The sequence below is a fragment of the Gouania willdenowi genome, chromosome 3 (assembly GCF_900634775.1).
Source record: "Gouania willdenowi chromosome 3, fGouWil2.1, whole genome shotgun sequence".
Classification (NCBI taxonomy): domain Eukaryota; kingdom Metazoa; phylum Chordata; class Actinopteri; order Blenniiformes; family Gobiesocidae; genus Gouania; species Gouania willdenowi.
Genome location: NC_041046.1, coordinates 25,826,891 through 25,849,395, shown reverse-complemented (window position 1 = coordinate 25,849,395; position 22,505 = coordinate 25,826,891). Strand labels below are relative to the sequence as shown.

At 40.1% G+C, this 22,505-nt stretch overlaps 1 protein-coding gene across 1 annotated transcript in view; it reads right to left on the bottom strand.

Annotated features, from left to right (window-relative positions):
- The window catches only part of lgr4 (leucine-rich repeat containing G protein-coupled receptor 4), a 52,060-nt gene extending 40,285 nt beyond the window's left edge, over positions 1–11,775 (bottom strand). Inside the window, exon 1 of the mRNA XM_028438725.1 lies at positions 10,963–11,775. Within this exon, the coding sequence (XP_028294526.1) occupies positions 10,963–11,144 (182 nt within the window). The 5' untranslated portion in view covers positions 11,145–11,775. The remainder of the gene's footprint in view (positions 1–10,962) is intronic.
- Between the last annotated feature and the right edge of the window lie 10,730 nt (positions 11,776–22,505).

The following is a 22,505-nucleotide window of genomic DNA, read 5'->3' as shown; positions in this document are numbered from 1 at the left end:
AAAGCACATCTTTGTTTTCATCCACCTCAGATGTGAGGGTGCCGAAGCTTTTTTCTTGTGTGACCTCAGCGGGCGAGGCCTCCGGAACAGGAGGGAGTAACAAGTTAATGACGATCGATTTCAGCCGCCAGATTTATCAATACTTGATTATTTGTACGCTGGGATTGGTCAAAAACAAATGTTTCATGAATCATACGTTGGTCCTGTCGTATGACCAAATAAATATGCACTCAAATGTGCACCCGTTTTCACGCAAGGTATATAAATGATAAATGTGGCTGGAGTGTGGAGTGTTAGGAAACCTTGTAAAACTGTAGAGTGAGGTTAAAAACTCAGACAGGGGAATAGGACATTATTATTCTTCCATCCTGGATTCATCCTGTTTGGGTGGAGGGTCCACTGACTGGCTCTTTTCACCTCCGCCTACCAGGAACAAAAGTGTCATTCAGTTAAAATGCACTGAAGGAACCGACAGAGAAGCCTTTAGCAGCAGTGCACTAACCCCCTGAGGAGGTCTCGGGCCTCCTTCCCACATTCTAAATTTATATTAAGGATTAACTGAGCTTGTTAATGTAAATGATGTGTGTGACATTTTATGTGAAATTAATAGGCGGTACAGATTGTTTACGAAAACTGAAATGCATGCAGGGTTTCCTACACATAAACTTCATCTCCAGAATGAGCGCTAGTTTTGTTACTGGTTAGGGTTTAATTTGTCTCTGATCTGCTATTCAGTGACAGTCGGTTTTCCATGGCAGAAGCCAAAACACAAGCCCCCATGGGCTGTAGGTGAGAGTCATGCCAGCAGTCTTCAGTGATTTATTGGAAAAATGTGTGTTAATGAGTGTTCTTATCCCTTCCCTTTTACTGCAGGCAGAAAAATAATGTCTATTGATCCCTGTAAAGAAGCGCACTTATTCCTTTCAGGTGTTAATGCTGTAATCCTATTTCTGGCCAAGATAGAAATTATTTTAGCTACTATTGAGTATTTTGCTGTATCATGTACCATGCATTATACCAATTGAGCTGGCCTTGCAAGAGCAAAACAAAAAAATATATACAATGTTTTCTTCACACATTGCGACTGCATGAGCCCAGGGAGAAGGAGGTTTTGCATCTGCAATACGTCTCACTAATCCATCATGATCCCTAACCCCAGCGCTCCACATACAAAAGACAGAGGGAATGGGAGAGGACAGCTAAAGTTCAAGAGACTAGGAGAACAAATGAGAGGAGGACAGAAAGAGGGACAAAACAACCTTTCACACACTTTTAGGGAGTCTGTGGTGAATCTGTTAAGCAGCATGCTTTTTAAAACTTGTCATAGCATTTAGATTACCATGCAGCACAGTCTCACATACACAGTTTCCATTGTGACTAGCAGAGTGGCAATAAGGACTGCAGTATCTTTCTGTGAAAACACTGTTTGGTGTTGTGTTTGAAATCTCACTCTGCCCAAGAAATATTTTTTCCAGAGGAAGGAGTGGAATGAACTTTTTGGGCTGCCAACAGTACAGCAAAAACTCTTAGGGTGGCATAGATACTCTCTATAGCTGGATTTCCATTACAGATTTAAAAGCAATATTTCTAAATGTCGACAAAGTATGATTTTACTTTGAAAATGTTTCCATTGAACGTTGTTTTGGGCAGGAGCCTCGTAACTCCCGTGAAATCTCATCTTGCGAGACTTCGCTGCAAAAAGACAGACACTCAAACCTCCTTGTAGCACTGTATTCCTTTGTTGTTTCACGTCTAATGTGGCAGTATAATGCTAAGAAATGTCCCGGCCTCCTCTTCTGTCTATATGTATCGCGCCATGTTTTCTCGGAGAGCAGTGGTCATGTGACCAGGTACGTCACGTTCTGTGAAGTGTATTTGAGGAAAAAGTGTTTCCATAGCACTTGTGTGACATTTCCATTTTGAAATGTCTGAAAAAGTAAAACATTTTTAGCGATATTTGAGTGTTTACCGGTTTTTATAGCAGGAAATTAGATTTTGCGCATTTCCAAGGGTAATGGAAACGCAGCTTCTCCCTGCTTTTCTCACACTCCTGTCACAAGAGTGATTTCATGTGGCACGCGATTTCCCATCCCAGTGGAGTGACTTTCAGATCATTTCTTGAACCGGCGACTAGAAAGGATTCCACGAACATGAGCAAATATATGCACATTCACACAGCCACACGTTAGTTATTTTCCTCACGGGGCAACACGTTTTGAATAGACTGTTTGTTTTTCGAGGTGAGCATGGCAGAGGTGGTTACTTTGGCTTGTGATTAACTTACAGGTTGTGTAACAGACTGAGTTTTTATGAGGCAATCATCAACTGTAACTGCACCACTCTATAAAGACCCACCCTACAAGCAGTCTGCCGGCTTCACGTTTAAGACTCTGTGTACTGATTTGAAGTAGCACTAAAACTCTTTGTCACTGAGAAAGAAAAATGTGGCACCAGCACGAGCTTGGCTCTTACATTTATGTGCCAAATTTACAACACTGGGAACACAGCACTACTGGCTCCACTCTACCTATTACTCAATCCCATGCAGTCCATGATATGACCTCAACAATTTGCACAGTTCTTAGAAAACACAGTCACTTAGAACTTAGCAACACAACCTTTCATTCAAAGAGTTGATTAAAGTTAATTACTACTTGTAAACAACGGGTTAGAGCGAGAAAAGGTAATTTTGTGAGTTTAGCTAAGTATATGTTGTCCTTAAAGATTAATTGTTTGTTATGAGTCAAACTAGTCTTTAGATCTCACTTGTCGACACAAAACCACATCCAGTGCTTGAACAGCATTAGGATCCAACCCTAATAGAAATTATGAGGGGAAAACTGTAAACACTTGTGTTTTTTTCAAATAAGTAGAAACAATGACTTCACATAGAACTTTTTTGGAAACAAATCATTGAGTAATTTGATTTTTAAAAAATCTTGGCTGAAAGATATATACTGTATATGTTTTGTGCAGGTTACTTCCGGTGGTTAAAAATGTAATGGTTGTAGATACAATGTTTCATAACGTCTCGGGGCGAAAAACAGACAGAAACAACTGATTTCACTTCCTGAAGCAGAAATAGCAATATTGGGGGCAGATGTCATAAGTTTTACTTATTTTTGATCCTTTTCATTCATATTGTCTTATTTTTTCAATGTGGAAACTTGTTTTAATGTCTTGAATGAAATGAACAAACAAACAATTGTTATTATCATACATCTTTTCAAATTATTTCAAATTATTTTTTTAAACAAAATCAAGCGAAAATCAAAATGACAGGTTATACCCTCACGTGCATGTTTTGGAACAAAATCATGCAGAAACAAAAAAAAAAATAACAATAAACGGGTGGACAAAGAAGAGGGAAATGTAAAATGAATATGACCTAGCTATATGACATGAACTAAACCCTCACCGATAGGGTTGGGTACCAATATGGCACCGGTTCCGACGTAAACGGTAGTAACCAAATCGAATAAGAACGAACATTTCGGTGCCCCGCCACCCCCGGGTGGTGATCGTGACGTCAGTGCCGCTGCTCATCATATTCAGCACACCTGTTGCTCATAACTGATAGCGAGAGGATAAAAGACCACATGGGGTATACTTAAAAGCCGAACAATGTAACGTGTTTGATAACCTACATGATTAGGAAGCAATCTTTAACCCCATTCTAACATATTATGGCAAAATATTGTTAAAGCATTAGTGTGATGAAATACAACAGTTTGTTCAATGAGTGTAATGATTGGTAAACGTATGCGTCCATTACATCCCTGAAGAATGTTTCAGATTCAGGATTTAGAGGTAAATATGGTACATTTTGGTTAAATTTGAAGGTTTTTACTATAGTCTGTGAATTTAGAATTACATTAACTATTTTGAAAGTAACAAACTACAAGGTGCATCACTCACATTGTCAAAAATCATCAAATAGTATAGTCAAAAGCCTAAACTGACTGTAAACTAAATTTGCCATGACAATGACAATGGGACTTGCACAGTGACTGCTATATTTCCTCTAGAGTTAACGTCTATAATACCATTACCACCAGATCATAACTAATGCAACTGTCAGTATGTTTACAGGCGTATGCGATGATGCCACTAATACATTGCTCTCCATGAACACCTTTCTTCATCCTTCACCTACATACTTGATCAATTTTTACTAAGCAAAGCGTATTGGATAAAATTGGAGTAAAGAAGAAAAATGCATTTGAAGGCCATGTTATTTTAACTTTATGTGCAGCAGCATTTGCAAAAATAAATTTGAGCAGGGACATATTTTGTAGCCGACAAGAATCAAATACATCTCAAACATAGTTTTTCTCTTATCTATGCCCTTGTTGTTTAAGGGTGCCTTCAACACTAAAGAATCTTAGAGCAGATGAAAATGCTCTCGGATTTGTTTGCCTGGATAGTCCGCCTGGTTTGGGGCGGTGTGAACATGCAAGCAAAGTCTAGAGCAGATCAAGCAGGCGAATTCTAGAGTGATTGTTTTTGACGGACTCGAAGCACTTGAACACTAACGATCTCAGCTCGGACCAAAGAGAGAAAGTGACAAAGATGACGGAGAGCGCATGGCATTGTGGGTGCGCATGATATCGACTACGGCACGAAACAACACATCAAAACCACCAAAAGCAGGGAAATTTGTTGCTTCTACAGAGTTGAATGTTGTAAAGAACAGGCAGAGAAGTCAGAATGTTCTGCACACTCTTACGTGCTTGCTTTGATTAATAGAGAAGTCTCTACTCCAGTAAGAGCTCCAACCAAGCAACCAGCTCAGAGGCTGTTTGGAGCGGGTCAAAAAGTGTGCCGTGAACACAAACCGACTAAAATCAAGGTCATAAAATTATCAGCTATCACAGGTTGTAGTCCTGGAATACATGTGAAAGCACTTTAATGCTGCGTTCACACCAAATGCATCACAAAATGTCCGTAGGTCCAGATTACATACAAAGTCAATGGATAGACATGTCCCAGATACAAAATCTTTCCTGTGTGGCGGTGCGGTCCGATTCGCACGTCAAGAGCGTTGTCCGTGCGAGCGTGCTCCCAATTTTACGCATTTCCGCACATCCGCAAGAGTTGAAAATATTGAACTCCTGCGACTGTTTCGCAGGACGTAAGCCAATCCAAGTCTTTGTTGACGATGACGTCAGGTCGTCAACATGAACACTGATCTGTTCAACCATGGAACAGAAGCTTTCATCTTTGAAAGTGAGCACTGAGCTAGGATAGCATTAGCCGCTAATCACACCGGCTTTTTTCACTGGTGGTTTATGTTTATGAGAGGAGAAAAAGAAGAGCAGCTCCTCGCTTCAGCAGGCCGTGAAACTCACCAAGTTGCATGTGTCACTGGTGGGCGGTGCTTCACTTCAGATGCGCATATGAAGCGAATAGGGACATTTTTTGATCCTGCGACACATGCGGAAAGTTTTGTATGGCAGATGCGTCCGGTCCAAAGGACTCCCCATGCTAGGATCTTACCTTGAAAACATCCATCATTTAAAAGTATTTGAATCTCTTAGATTAGCGGTGAAACGTTGTCACCTGACAGGTAAAACATCTTCAACGAAATCTCCCACTCTTATTTGATTGTGTTGATGTTGTTAATACGCATTGTTAACAAGGTTTACTTTGTTTTGAGAGACTCTAACTACACTTTTTTTAAAATCTGTTTTGTACCATTTCAGTTTGTGCACCTCTTTTCAGGAGATGTGCCAGATTTTATTGTGAACCAGTTGAAGGGTGCATTTGTACTTTTTTTGATTGACAAGTAGTTTGATCATTTCATTTGATGTTTTCTACTATGCCTTACACTATTATATTCCGGGTTGTAAATTCCTGACCTGAATGACATTTGACTACTAAAAATCCTAATGAATAACCTGGAATACCTGTCCTGAAGGCTATTTAAGTGTTATCCAATAAATACTTACATGACAGCATCAGGAAACAACAACTCAAAAATTAAAGCTGTAATAAACTTAAGTCACTAACTTCCTACTAGTCAGATAAAAACTAGATGATCAAAAACAACTTTTATAAACTCACTAGTATTTGGAACTGAAGTGTATGTCTGTATTAATGTCAATACTAATGTAAATTGTATCAACATCTGTTGTATATTGTGGTGATTAGTGGCCTCATACTGCCACCTTTACATGAAGAACATCACTTTCAAACTCAACATTAAGCCTGACAGCAGACCAAAGTTTTTCAAAGCAAGACCAGTTCCCTATGCAATAAAACCAAAGGTTGAAGCAGAATTAGACTCTTTGGTTAAGAGCAAAGTTTTGGAGCCTGTCAGCCAGAGTGACTGGGCCACCCCAATTGTGCCTGTTATGAAAAAGGATGAATCTGTGAGGATATGTGGGGATTTCAAAGTTACCATAAACCCTGTACTAGAAGCTGAACAGTACCCACTGCCCCACATTGATGATTTGTTTGCTGGCTTGGCCGGAGGAAAAAAATTCAGCAAGATTGACCTCAACCAAGCCTACCTCCAGATGCATGTGGATAAAGAATCAAGAGAACTTCTCACGATAATCACCCACAAGGGCCTCTATCGTTACTGCAGACTACCATTTGGCATAACGTCGGCTCCAGCTGTTTTCCAGCGTGCTATGGATCAGATATTGAGCGGACTATCTGGAGTTCAATGCTATTTGGACGACATACTTGTCACTGGAAAAATGGAGGAAGAGCACCTAAATAACCTAGATGCCACACTGCAGCGACTGGGAGACTACAGACTTAGGGTTCGCAAATCCAAATGTGAATTCTTGCAGCCTTCAGTTGAGTATTTGGGACATAGGATTGACTCTGAGGGCTTGCATAAGGCTTCATCCAAAGTAAAGGCAATTATGGACGCACCAAATCCTCAAAATGTGAGTCCGTTGCGTTCTTATCTTGGACTCCTTAACTATAATGGGAAGTTTATTCCTAACTTGTCCTCTCTACTTGAACCACTGCATCGACTGTTATGCCACGATAGACCCTGGAAATGGACAGAGCAGTGCGAGAAGGCATTTGTTCAGACAAAAACTGCATTATTAAGTTCTGATGCTCTGACACATTTCGACCCCAAACTGCCGTTACAACTTGCATGCGATGCTTCTCCCTATGGGGTGGGGGAAGTTGTTTCTCACATCATGCCCAATGGCGAAGAGCGCCCCATAGCGTTTGCATCACGCACACTCAGCCAGGCAGAGAGCAGATATGCACAAATTGAACGAGAAGCTTTGGGGATTGTTTTTGGTGTTCGAAAGTTTCACCAATTTCTCTTTGGAATAAAATTTATTCTGTTAACAGACCACCGCCCCCTAACAGCGATCTTCGGGCCCCATACAGGCATTCCACCCTTGGCTGCAAGCCGCATGCAGAGATGGGCATTGTTGTTGTCTGCTCACACCTATGACATTAAATACCGTAAGTCGGAGTTGCATGCTAATGCAGACGGCCTCTCCAGACTGCCTCTGCCAGTGAACCTCGGCGGGGCACAGCAGGCAGACATTTTCTATTTCAGGCAGGTGGAGGACGCTCCCATTACATCTGATCAAGTGAGACGCCACACCAGGAAAGACCCGGTGCTGTCAAAGCTGCTGGATGTGGTTATGAATGGCGGAGGTGGAAATCTTCCGGAGTTACGACCATATATGTCAAGACAAAATGAGCTGTCTGTGCAGACCGGATGTCTATTATGGGGACGCAGAGTGATTATTCCACCAGACCTTCGAAAAAGACTGCTACAGCAGCTGCATACAGGCCATTGTGGTATGGTTCGCATGAAAGAGCTTGCCAGAAGCTACGTCTGGTGGCCGGGACTGGATGGACAAATTGAAAAGACAGCCAGAACATGTGTATCATGTGAAACCGTTCGCTGCATGCCACAACCAGCCCCTCTTCATCCCTGGGATTGGCCGGAGGTGCCCTGGCAGCGCGTTCTTATCGACTTTGCTGGACCTTTTGAAGAGAGGATGTTCCTTGTGGTCATAGATGCTCATAGTAAGTGGCCAGAAGTGTCAATAATGAGATTGACCACAACAGAGAAAACCCTCGAGAAACTTGGTGAGATGTTTAGCCGATTTGGCTTTCCTGAGCAACTGGTGAGCGATAATGGGCCCCAATTTATCTCACAAGAGTTCAAGAGATTCCTTGAAGCGAATGGGGTGCAACATATTTGCTCTTCTCCTTATCACCCCTCTACTAATGGACTGGCAGAAAGATTTGTTCGGAGTATGAAAGATGCTTTGAAGGCTTCACAGGGACAGGGCTCCCTCCATCAGCGACTGAACAGTTTTCTGCTATGCTACAGAAATGTCTCTCACTCAACCACAAAAGAGGCTCCTGCTGCACTTCTCATGAAGAGACAGCTACGCACCAGCCTTGACCTTCTGAAACCACCAAGAACCAAAGACACTGTAGTACAAAAGCAAAAAGCCCAGGTTGAGAGACGCGAACAAAGAGCAAAGAGAAGGATTTTCCTCACAGGTGATCCCGTTCTTGCACGCAACTATGCTCGCGGTTCAAAATGGACTCCTGCGACAGTCATCGCGCAGACTGGTCCGGTGTCTTACACAGTTCGGACCTGTAAGGACATTGTTTGGAGGAGACACGCGGACCAACTGCTTGCCGGAGTTACAGCACCAAAGGAAACTCCACCAGTGGTTTGTGTTTATCCTTTCCAACATGTCAACCCAACCCAACCCAACCTGCTCGCACCCCGGATACAACTTGTGGTGTGAAGCCGGTTCCTTCCGCATCAATTCCGACAGTTTCAGAGACTAAACTGTCTACATCCCCTACATCAACACCTGTTCCTGACAACGACAGTGGGGGTATGCCGGATAGTATTGCCACCCGCCGCTATCCGCAGAGGGAACGACAATCTCCGAAACGCCTTAATCTGTAGTTGACATACCCGGAGACATGGGGCAGAATAATCCCCAGGGTTGTGTCAGGGTCTGAGTAGTCCACCTCATTCCCTTAGGTAACATACTGATGTTTGGTTAATGTTTGATATAATGACATATTGGGACTTTGTTCGACACTGTGTATTTGTGTTCACATACTTTACAGTTTCAACTTAGCATTTTTATCTCAGTACACTCAGTGATGTAATGCACTAGTTGGTGGGTACAAGATACTTCGTGTTTTGTTAACGGTACCATAATACACCCTCTGAGGTCGAATTTATTTGTTTTGTTTTATTGGGTGTGGCTGTTCATTAGGTGGGGAGGAGTATGTTGTATATTGTGGTGATTAGTGGCCTCATACTGCCACCTTTACTACATAATGGTGCAGTACATGTATCTGCGGCTAGGGGTGCATCTGTTAAAGAGTGTAGTGTTAAATAAAGGACCAACGAAGAAGTCTGACGTATTCTCCTGTGTCTATTATTGATCTGGTTGTATAAGTTGATGGAATACTTCCAAGATACAATAAATAAAATACATAAAATGCAAAGCTCCCTCACATTTAAAGCATTGATAGATTATAAATGTTATAACATATATTAAAACAACCTCATCAAAAGCTGAGTTGTCTGTAGACTGCAAGACTGAACAGCATTTTCTTCACACAATTGTATGCATAATCACAAACACACATAAGCACACCAACTTAATTATTTACCTATTTAACCCCCTTTATATATTACATTATTTCTAGTGTGAATGTTTATTAATGAGAGTACCCTGGGCTGTTTATTTATATTTATTGTATTGAATTAGAACGTATTTTTGCATTAAATTTAGATGTATTTATATTATATTATTTATTTATATTGTAATACATTACACATTTGTGACAATGCTACAAAGCTTTGTTGTTTTCTGTATACATGATGTTAAAGTCTCTCTTTCTCTTTGTCTTAATATTTTGAGAACGGTGAACTTAAATAAATAATTGTGTATTAGTTACTGGGTAGGCTATTACTTAAATTCAGCAATGGCACTAATGAGCTGATTCCATTGCTGTTGGTACAAAATCAATCACCATTACCAGTTTGTTACAGTGATTAGCTTGTAGTTATAGTTATAGTATATTGTAGTTATTTCATAGTATCCCATTTCGTATGACAGAAGTCACTTGCGATTTTTTCACAAATATATATTAATATCAGTTTGAAATGAACAAAAAATAAATGAATGTGGGTCTTATTATATTCGCCTGTATATAGAATCTCCAATCTCCCCTTGAATTCTTATTTTGCAGGTTAAAACTATTAGTTTGTTTTTATCATTTGTATGGAATTTTAGGTTATTTTTCAGGGTCATTTTTTTATTTTTATTTATTTTTTTATTCTATTCAATTGTATAATATTCTCATGTTCAAATCAACTAGTGGGTAATTTGTCCTTTAAAAATATAACTTTTTTGTTATTATTGGATTTATCGATGTTATTCTTTTCAAATTAGTATTATTTGTATTATTCAATTCAATTGTAGAATATTTTAATAATATGTATAAGGTTAAAATGTATGTAACCCATTGGTTAATAATAAATGGGTCAGTTTTTTTCTCATATCTACTGTTGCAGACTGTTGTTTTCTGTTTAAGTAACTAAAGTATGTATGATATCAGACCGGATTGATAGCAGTATCAAGACAGCAATATTGGTACCGTATCGGAAGTGGAAAAAGTTGGATTGGGACACCCCTAATATTTAATACACGTGGTATAATGAAGAAAAAGTTAGATTTTAACTTGGTATTCTAAAGCAATAATGCATGGGAAAAGAAGAAATATTAAAAAATGAGTTTAAAACCTTTTTATTGAGGTTTGGTGGTGTCATGGATACTCTTCCTAAGTTGTGGTTGGTGAAAGGTTACACAGCATTTACTCACTTTGTAAACACAATCATTAGCACACTGGGGGGCAGAGGTGTGATGCGTTCACGGGGTGCACGGACTGGTGGTAACTTCACAGCTGTGTGAGCGTACTTACAGGTAGTAGGTGAAGGTACCGAGCCCTGTGGGGACGGAGGTCAGTCCTCGACCGGAGCAGTCCGAAACCCCGTCCTCATCACAGCTGCAGGAGGGCGAACACACGGCCGAAGACTGTCCTTGGCCGGCGGCACCGGGACGGAGGAGGCACCATAAACACATCCACAACAATTCCACCCTCATTCTGTCCTCCAAGAGATGAATAGAAGTAATACACAGGAGGGGGTGAAGAGCTGCTGCCTTTGTGCTTTAATCTATTCCGGCCGTCGTCTTCTCATGTGGTCGGTGGGTTGCAGCGTGAAGACATGGAGCCTGGACCGAGGCTTTGTAAAACACAATCCAGTATTCCCACGCTCACTGCATGCACGATCCCGACCGTAAACGCGCACGATGTTATTTTTGCAGCTCAGTGCTAGCTAAACCAAGGGGTTTACCTCCCAGGGAAACATTACTAAAGCCCCCGTGTTTAGGATCAGTCCATGAAAAAAGTGCTGCTGTCGCTTTAGCGGGAGCTTTCCTGGTCGTCCTACTGCGCTGTCTGTTTGTCTGTCTGTCTCAATAAATAACCACGGAGAGGGAAACACAGCGTCGCCACAAACGTGAAACTCATCCGCCAACCGTTACCGGACGATCGGTGGTTTCTTCTCTGGAGGGGTGGGTGTGGGGGGGGTCGCGGTCAGGTTTCAGTCGTTCCCCTCGCTAGGGTCCTCTGCTCTGCTGACACTCACTCCTACAAGCATGCTCACACCACAGCACAGGGCTCTGCTACAGCTCTGAGTCTGCAGGAACCCTACAGGACAACCTGCAGCAGCGCCAGACCCCGGACTGTGCTACACAGACCTGCCCACTCCACTCCAGCACACTCCCACTGTGCCAGAGGACTGGCGCACACACACATGCACACGCAGAAAAGTGTAATAAAGTAATAATATATTTTTTAAATAAATGAGGAAATATCTGTGTGCAATGTGCACGCAGTTTTACATTTTTGTGTTAACCAGGGGTGGACTGCATGGGACAAAAATGAATCCCTGGCATTTTCTGTCCAGTCCAGTCCACTACATTATCAGCAGACACCACGTAGAAGCCGCTATTAAGTCAGTAATGCTAAACATGAGACTTTTTATGTCTACTTTTTAATTCTTAATCACCCAGAAAACTTTAAAAGGGAGTCACTTTTGAATCCCTTTTTTACCTATTTCCTTTGGCCATTTTGCAACTTCCTTTGTCCCACTTTTCAAAAAGTTCTGATGCTTTTTTCAGACTTTAGCTACCTTTTGCCAATAATTACCCCTTTTTTCCAATTTTTTGTCCATTTTTGCTAGTTATTTTTGACACTTTTATCCAATTGTTGTCCTTTTTTCCCAACTAACTAACTTTTGCCCAATAAATTACCACTTGTTTAATTTTTTCCTACATTTTTCCTGTTTTTGTTCCACATTTTTACCTTTTTTCACTATTGTTTGCCACATTTTGCCCTTTTTCACTATAGTTTGCCACCTGGTTCCTCTTTGGCCCATTTTTGTCACTTTACTATTTTTTTCTTGCCATGTTTTTGCCACGTTTGTGCCATTTCTGGCCACCTGTTACCATGTATGCCTTCACTTGCTTGTCAAAGAAAAAAAAAAAAGGACCACCTGGATGATGCCCGGTATGCCAGAAAGCCAGTCCACCAGTCCACCCCTAGTGTTAAGATACATCAGGGTTTCACTATGGAAAGCCGATTGAGTATTTATTATTAGAGGTAGGACGATATATAATATTGGGCTTACGATAACGATACAGGATGATATTTTTCACCAAAAAATGCAGTTGGAAAATAACCATGCGTTTATTTGACTACAAACTTGTTTAATATTTAAAGCCATACTGATAACATGAATTATACATTTATTATTATTATCATTGTTGTTATTTATATTAATTTACATTTTTACATATTTCCACATTTTGAGGCTAAAGTGCAGTTTAAAACTGTTTGAAAACTTGTAATGATGTATCTTAAATGTTTTTTTTTTTTTTGTTTGTTTTTTTTTTCATAATAAACTTAATGTGCTTTCACTTAAAAACAACAATTATTTTTAGACTAATAATGTAAGAAAAAAATGTATTGGACAGGCACTGTTAAAATAAACTATATTTTATAAGATAGTTCACCTGTTTTTCTTAAAAATTCAAGGATTTTTATTTGTCTTCATGTACATGATGAAATAATCCAAAGTTCCGCGTTGAGCCCTTAAAAAATAAATGGAGTAAAGAATAATAGTGTAAAAGGATGAAAATAGAAGAACACCATCCACCCATTAATCAATTTTTTTAACCACTTGTTCCTTTTTTCAGGGTCGCGGGGGTCTATTAGCGCCTATCTCCAGCTCCATTGGTTGTTAGACGGGGGTCCACCTTGGACAGGGCGCCAGTCTAGAAAAACCCCAGTAATATAAACAAACTACGGATTATATACATAAACTGAATGGATACTATGAAAGTTAAAGATACATTCCTCATCTCATCAAATCAAAGCTAAAGCCACAAGCTCTCTTAATGTAAATCAATTTCTAGTGAAAATTGAACGCATGTCCACCATGAGTTCTCCAGATAAGGTGATACCCTCCACAAGCAGGTGTGAGACCCCAGAGGAGCATGTACTTGTATAAACAACAGTGACGTGCCGTGTGCACTAGGGTTGGGTAGGCAGGGCGTTGCAAATCCAGATCACCAATGTCAACACCAATGACAATTCCATGTGTTTCTGCTGGCAAGTGTTAATCTAACAAAATCTACATCTTAAAACACCATTAAAGAAACATAAACAATGATTTAATATAGCCTCCATACTCTCCCAACAAAATGTATCTCATGACACGGCAGTGCATCCATTGTTTGTGTTGGAAACACAGAGAAAATGACAACAACAACAACTCAGAACAGCCTCAGTGAGGCTCATTCACAAAGCCAATCCTTCCTTTTGTACCATTCACTGTGGAAAGTACCAAACATTTTCTGACCTTACCTTTGCTGAAGGTCTGGTAACTAAGGTGTTGGTCTTCCATCTTTTAAAAGCTGTCGTTTTTCCGCAAAAGAAAGTTTCTCTCTCGTCTCTAGTGCTGTCATCCTGACTGTAGTGTTATCCTGTTCACTAGCTAAAGAACGTAGCAGCAGCCACACTGTATCAATTCACTCATGTACTCTGAACGTACATATAGCATTTAGCATAGCACCGTTAAGTCCAAAGGCAACGTAGAGAGCTGCCTTTTCACGTAAATGGTTGTCATCTTAGGGAACTGACTGCGCATGCATAAAAACACGCTATGGGAACAGAGGCAGAGCAGCATTGTGCTTTTGGGAGAGGGTGTGGCCTCTTCCTGGCTCCTCCTCCTGCCTTACAGCAGAGTGAGACTGTGCAGCGTCTCTGCCGTACCAGGAAATAGCGATATTCACTCATTTAGGCTATGAAATGCACAAAATGCTGACACTTTCAAACTTATAGGTACTGTAGGCTATTGGAAATGGAAAAATAAATAATTTATAATTATATTATAATTAAAACAAATAATCAAAATATCAATTCACCCTTGGGTAGGCACTGCCTACCTTGCCTACCCTGGCTGCACGTCACTGATAAACAATAGCAATAAAGTCTAATCTAATCCAATAATCTTTAAAAAGCTTCAATAACAAGAATCTCTAAATTCAGATCATAACAGAAACAATTCTATTTGTCGAAATCAAGCAGTAACAAAATCACAGCTTTAATTTCTAGTAGGGGACACATAATACATGAGAATACATTCCAAATAATCAAAGCCACAACCTGTGTCTGGAGAAATGAAAGCAAAGAGCTTTTATTAACAGGTTGTATGTGCCATGTCAAGTGCTGTACAACTGTAATTGGAACAAGTCAATTCCTGTGGTTTTATTTTATTTGAAAGCAATAAGGTATGAAGAGGACATATCTCCACTGGTGGAAAGCAATGAATTAAATCCACTTAATCTTATCTGTCTTTATTTAGGTAATATTTTGAAGGATACCTTTTACTTTCACTTCATTTGTGAAACAGAATTATTAAACTCTTTACTTCAATAAATATCTACAGATGCACTCGTTAGCTTACTCGCTAATTTTTCACTCATCAGCTCACATTTCGTTTCATTGCTTTTCTTTCAACACAACAAGAAGTTTCTGTTGATCCATATGGCGTGAACCAGCCCCACTGCTATACCTTTAAAACGTCATGTTCATCAGTGCAACAGCAAATCACAGAGAGATGTTCACATCAAATAGCGATGTTGTTCTGACTATCGCGTCGGAAGAGATGGGCCCTGAGAACAACAAAGATACTTCGCCTGAACATCTGTGCTGCTATCTTAGGCCCTTGTTGGAGAGTTTTTGAACAAAAAGGGATTCACATCTTTTTCATCTTTAACTCACTCAGTGCCATTGACGATATATCTCGTCAATGGCACTGAGTGAGTTAATGTAGCAATTTAATGCTAGCAAGATAAAACATGGTTGGCAAACGCAATGCATTATAAGTTATTCAGTATTTGTTACTTTGTGACGCTCAAACGTTACTACAAGTAATGGAAATATTTTGTGATGATAATAATATATTTGATAGTTATGTCTGTTTGCTTTGTATTTCAAACCAGTTTTCTTGGTTGGTGAATGCAAATGAGTTAGTTGACTGAGACTTCTTGCCTTTATTTGTTAAATGCTGAGTCTATTTAACAGCCTTTTCCATTGTGTGAATGTGTTCCTAGACAGTATAAATAGGTGGTTAAAACTGTTTGGGAAGGGGATTTAACCTGATGTTTCTGTGCAAGGTGGGTCGCCTGCAAAGCAGGGGCTTAGTGAGCAGATTCCTCTTATGGAATCAGAGGTCTAAATGCATGTTCACTTCATGAACAGGAACTAAAGTGAAGACAGCTTTACCATTACTTAGACTTGCATAAATCATAATGTGAGTTTCAGCTTCGTCTTAAAGAGCTCAAATAAAAAGCCTACCATATCTCTGTATTCTAAAAGGCATGTGGATGTTGGGTTTGGCTCACTGATTCACTGAATGTGTTAACAGGACAAGGAGGCCGTGGCCATGTGTTCAACACAAATCATGCACATTTTTAATGACTCATATAGTTTTAATACCTTCTAATTCTATGTGCACCATTTTATTAAAATCAGAAATGCATTTTAGGCGGAGTAATCAGTATGAAAATCAGCTACCGGTACTTATCCCACTCATTTACGCTCTCTACACATCTTTGAAAACACTGGTGACTGGTAAGGTTTGGTAACTGGCAAGGATCTCATTTCACTTGTTCGCGCCTTGTACACTTCAGTAAACTAACATGAAAATGACAAGTATCTGAGAAGGCGTTTTCCAGAAGAATGGGTAAGGTGTCGATCAACTGTAAATGACTGTTCAAGCATTCATATTTCCAAACCTGCACAACAATTAGACAATGGTTCTAATGAGACATATTTAATGTGGAGAACAGGTTTTTATGTAAAGTCCAGATGAAAGAAAAGCTACTTACCTAAAAAGTGAGAGTTGAAATAACAGGTTAGGCCAGTCAGCTGGAGAAAAGATATATCATGCCTTAAAGCACTCCATCTCCATCCATCCATGTCTTCCACGACAACATTTCTGAGCACACAGTAGTGGCAAGTCACAATACTTAATGTACCGGAAGACGGATTGTGTTACGCGCACACAAATAGTTTTGCTACAATAATGGCCCCATAGAAGAGGTCAGAAAGTTTATATTGACATTGACACAGTTTTACATTATAATCCCGGGCAACACAAACGGACTTCCCTGACTTTCAGTTCATAAACATGCCGCAATAAATGCATGATCACCAAAGGAGATTATCAAAATAAAGGCATAATGAATGAAGTTTTAACAAAGGAATCAAACAATGGCTAAAATCAAAACAACATGGCTCACATGAACATTTGTAACTGGTTGCTTGCAAGACAGTGTTGCTTTTGCTTTGTAACTAATGTATGTATTTCATTTGAAAAGTGCTTTTCTTTTACTGTTGTTGTCATTTTTTTCCCTTCTTATTACTTTTATCACTTTAAAAGTCTCCTGTGAAGAAGTGTCGCAAATTACCACATGCATGTGCTCTACAACAGCGATTCTCAACTGGTGGGTCGGGAGCCAAAAGTGGGTCGCAGACCTGTGCTGGGTGGGTCGTTGAAGCTGATCAAAAATGAACAAATACTTAATGTCTCTCATGTTGGATTTGTCTTTTAATTTGAAAGCAACTTTTCTTTTGACAGGCATGCTGTAAAATGTATGTTGCAAGGAAAAATATATAATTTATGTTTTTTTTAAAAAAAAAAAAAACATAAATAAGTGTATGTTTTCAACAGCTATTTTTGAAAAACTAAATTTAGTTGGTCGAATTCTAAAAAAAAAAAGAAAAGTGGTTTGTGATTTAATGAAAAATGTGGGTCCCAGGGTGGGACCAGATGAGAACCCCTGCTTTACAACACTAACAAAATATCTGGGTTGTCCAATGAAATTGTGACGTCCACATCAAATACATAAATACATTTGATAATTTATTGATCAAAATGTTTATTTTAATTTTAGTAAAGTATATGCTAATATATTAATCACAATTATTAGACAACCACAGACAGGAAAGTTGTCGTAAAATCCTTTCAAGTTTCTACCTCAATGCTTTCTTTCGAAGCACAAGGAATGAAATGTGAACTGTGTAATCACTTTCAAAGGAAATATTGTTTTATTTGTTTTACTTATAACCAATGCATTTAAAGAACAATAAACCAAAATGTGTGAGCACAAAGAACCTAAAATACTTACAATCACATTATGCCACAAACATCTCTGGATTTCGCCCCTTAAGCAAATTTCTACCAGCAACCTGCCTGAAGCTTGCTGGCCCTCCTTTTTATCAAAAATATTTGGCTGCTTTCATTTTCACACTGCCTGCCCACACACTCTTACAGAACCTGACACCCAGAGCATACCCCGCTGTCACATTATGTGATTAATCAATGATGCATGAGTGAAAGGGTAGTCATCCAGATAAGGCACAAGTTGCGCAAGGTGTGGTGACTATGCTTGGTATTCGTGTAGCCAGAGGCAAGCAATGCACCTGCAGCACATCCAGAAACTGGTGTTGGATACTATCAGTGATAATGTGATGCTGGTATCAACACAGAAAAAGGATATTGTACTATAGGTGTGTAGGCGCTATCAAACATCATTAGTCTTTTTTAAAGTAACTTTAGCACTAAAAATTTAGTAAAAGTTTTATTGGAAATGCATAAATAGTCATGTGCTACATTCGTAGAAGATGGTTTTCCTGTTGTATGTCCCTCCTTCATCTTTACTGCATTTAAGTGTTTTGTACATGGAAAGTATAAAAGGGCACCTTTTATTTGCACATAGAATCATGATCATGAGTGAGTAGTTACCCCTTTACTGCTAGTGATTATTTAGGGGATTTGTATTATTTTTGTGGTTTTCAGGTTACTAATTATTACCTTATTGTGCTGCTTTTGAATGTCATTTATTGTCAACTGCAAAAACAACTTTGGAAAGACCCAAAGCTCAGGTTTAGCTGACACTCTTTTTAAGTATGTATGGCAGTTAGCCACAATTGCTGAGATGAGCTATGAAATAAATCTGTCAGCTGACAATGTCTCCTATATGATTCTAGGGCTGAGCCTCAAGTGAATAAAGACATTTTGGATGCAATGGAGACCAGCCATCTTTAGTCAAGGAAGACAATAGTGACAAATCCTTCCCTATCATGAAGACAATTTAAAAGCCTTCATTCAAACAAATAAAGTGACAGCTGCAAACTTGTAATCCAACATTTACTTGCATGGTTTTTTAAATTACTCGTGCCAGTCGTTGTTTACAACCACAACTCTGCCCTTTACAACTTCTCAAATCTCCCACTACAAATGCACAAACTAATTTTCTTGGGTGAATCCGCACTGCTTAAGTTTTGCAACACATTTTGCGAGACGTCTGTTGCAAAACAGATTTGTACCTGTAGAAATACCCCCCTTTCTTGCTTTCCCGTGTGAGAAGGGCATTTCTGCAGGTACAAATCTGTTTTGCAACAGACGTCCTAAACTTACCTATATTGTTGTGTTTATTGCAGGACAAGCCTGAAGCCTTCTTCCCCCTTTTTTCCAACTGCCTTCGTTCAAATCAAATGGGAGAGAGCCACTTTGGGTCTTAATGCTTCCTGTAGGGTCTCGTAAGGCAAGGCAGGTCCCAGATGACAGTTCGGACTAAGACCAGTTCAAATATGACGTTTAAAAATCAAAGGAAGCATGCATCGCCTAGAATGGTAATACTAGGAACCCCTCCCGGATCCAGGCCTGGGGTTGGGGATCGTAGGAGAGCTCCTGGTGGCCAGGTTTCTGCACACTGGACCTAGGTCTGGAACTTAACTCCTTGAGAGAGGGTGGATTCTTGATTCTACTCAGAGCTGTAGCGTTATCCAGAATGTTGGTACGTGTGTTACCACTAGGGGCAGACCATGCATAGAGGGTGCGTGGTACTGCATGAAAGGACACCAGAGAAAAAAGTGTGTGTGTGTGGCAGCCATCATATTAAAGAGGCTCCGCGTTCACCCAATTTATTTGTAAAAGAACCCAACACAACAAGAGCTATGGTCACTGGTGCCTGTAGTGGTGGCAACCCCACAAACCTGGTGGTGACCACCAAGAGTAAGGGATGCTGTTTAGCTGAAGAATAAGTACTATTCGGCTTGGCTGCTTTTTTCAACTCCAGAGGCAGCTGATAAGTACCGGCAGGCCAAGCAGCCCGGGTTTTTTTTTTTTAATCAAGAATCCTTTGAACTCTTGCAAGAATTCGATGAGGCTATGGAGGACTATCGGTCAGAAATCTTGAAGAACTTTTTGCAAATCATCCAACACCTCAGAAAAGGTTTTTTACCAACACTATCTACAGATGGGGTGGAAAACTGTTATGGTAAAAGGAATACTTTGAGAATCTCCTCAATCCCACTGACATGCGTTCTGCAGAGGAGACAGAGACTGGAGACTCAGAGGTGGATACATACAGTACATCAATTAAGCTAAAGTCACAAGCTACCTATGTGGCAAAGCACCGGGGGCAGGGAGATGTGATCCACCCTAAATACCTCAAGTCTCTTGTTGTTGGACTGGCAGTCTAGCGCGTTGGACCTTTTATTTAAGAAGAGAGGACCAGAGGGTGTGACAGCGGTTGCGTAACGATTAAAGAAGCGGGCTTGTAATCGGAGGGTCACCAGTACTAATCCAACCTGGGCCAGTACTGTGAGACTTTGAGCAAGTCCCCTAACCTTAACTGCTCATGTTGTACGTTGCTTTGGATAAAAGAGTCTGCTAAATGAAATTGTAATTATAATCGTATAGTCCGGGAGCTAAATCCCAAAATTTCAATGAACACGGTTTTGTTGGACAAAGTTTTTCTCACTTTTTTCTGGTTGTCTATGGCATGCTTATCATAAATCAGGGGGGTGACAGTTGATATACGACATGATATTAACCCCTTACCAAATTCTGAAATACTGAAATTAATACTGCGAATTAACCTTTCCCTCTCAAATTTTGGGCATGCAGGGTAGACGTTTGTCATGAAAGAATCATGGCTGTTACTTTTGTTTTGCCCCTCATGTCTTCAAAATTATTCTAGAGCCTAGTTACTGAAAAACACTACAGATGACACTGTACAGTCACTATTGTTTTAAGCACATGTTTACCATGCCTTTCTTCAAAGTTATTTTGCTTAGGAAAGACATCAAAACATGACTATCCACTGTTTTGGGGGCACCTAATGTCAGTAAAAGTACAAATTCATCACTAGAATGGTGTGTGTTCAAAATGCGATTAAGTTTAATGCTGCGTTCACACCGAATGCGTCTTCTGCGGCACGGAACGCATCTGCCGCACGAAATGTTCCACATGTTCTTGCAGGATCAAAAAATGTCCTCATTTGCTTTATATGCCCATCTGAAGCAAAGTACCGCCCACCAGCGACACATGCAACTCTGTGAGTTTCATTGCCTGCTGAAGTGAGGAGCTGCGCTCCTTTTTCTCCTCTCATAAACATAAACCACTAGTGAAAAAAGCTTGTGTGATTAGCAGCTAATGCTATCCTAGCTCAGTGCCAACTTTCTAAGATGAAAACTACTGAGAGAACTTTTACCTGTTACTACCACCTCCTCGCTGATTCTCCTCCACACCAAATCCTTCCTAGTCCAGTCCCATTCATAAGGGCCATGTCATACAGCTCCAGGTGGTCAAACACAGCTTCTACTCCATGGTTAAATGAGTGAACAGGCCGGTGTCCATGTTGACGGTCTGACGTCATGGCTTTTGTCATGCAAAATAGTTGCAGGAGTTCAATTATTTAAACTATTGCGGATATGCCTAAAATTGGGAGCGGGCTGGCACAGCCAACGCTCTTGATGTGCGGATCGGACCGCACCACCGCACAGGAAAGATTTTGCATCTGGGACTCATCCATCCATTGACTTTGTATGTAATCTGGACCTATGGACATTTTGTGACACATCCGGTGTGAACGCAGCATGAGGCTAATTTTAATTGTTTTAATAGGATTAAGCAAGCATTCACAATTAGTATGTGCTAGCATCTTTGAAAACATGCTAGCACGTACTAGGATATGTAAATAATGAAAATGCTATCGCTTGCTCATTTTGCGCACCACACCCCCATCCAACACTTGGGGGGCTGGAAGGCGAGGCCGAGGTGTAGTAAAGTACAATGGTGGACGTTCCATCAGGACAAGTCTCCATCATAGCGTTAGACAAATGGCAGCTCCTGACAAATTTCTCGGGGGGGGCAACTGTTATGATGATGACTAAGGTGACCCGTTATATGGAAAAATTAATAGGCAGCAAGACAGTTGCCACATCTTGTTATTTTCTGGTCAACTTACATTGCAATACCAAATGTAATGGCTCCAGAGACATGTTACATCCAGTAGTGTCCAACAATTACATTAACTTGGCTCTACAAATAAAGATCAACAGAGCGATAAACTGTGAATCAGTTTACCTTCAAATATCTTGGAACATGGATGGATACGCTTGCTTTACCAAAGGGGACTATATATGTGTCAAAATCACAATCAAAGTAGTTCTTTTAATTACAAATAGTTTATATAAATCCAAATACAGAAGTAATGCATTCAAATTGCTCAACATTGCACAAACAAGACTGTATTTGCAGAAACAAAAAGTAAATACAGTATATGTACAGATTGTCATATCGGTAACAACATTTTAAAGATTTTGTGCAGCTTTCAACAGTGAACTATAAATACAAATAAAATATCTGGCCAATAGATTTGCAAAAATAAACATATTGCCTTAAAGCAGCATTTGTGTGTGAGAGACCGAGACTAAGAATGACAATGTCACTAGAGGCAGACCCGTCGCCAGACCTTGGTCTTTGAAGGGGCACATAAAATGTATGGGTGGGCACAATTATTATTAATGTACTTTTTTTTTGA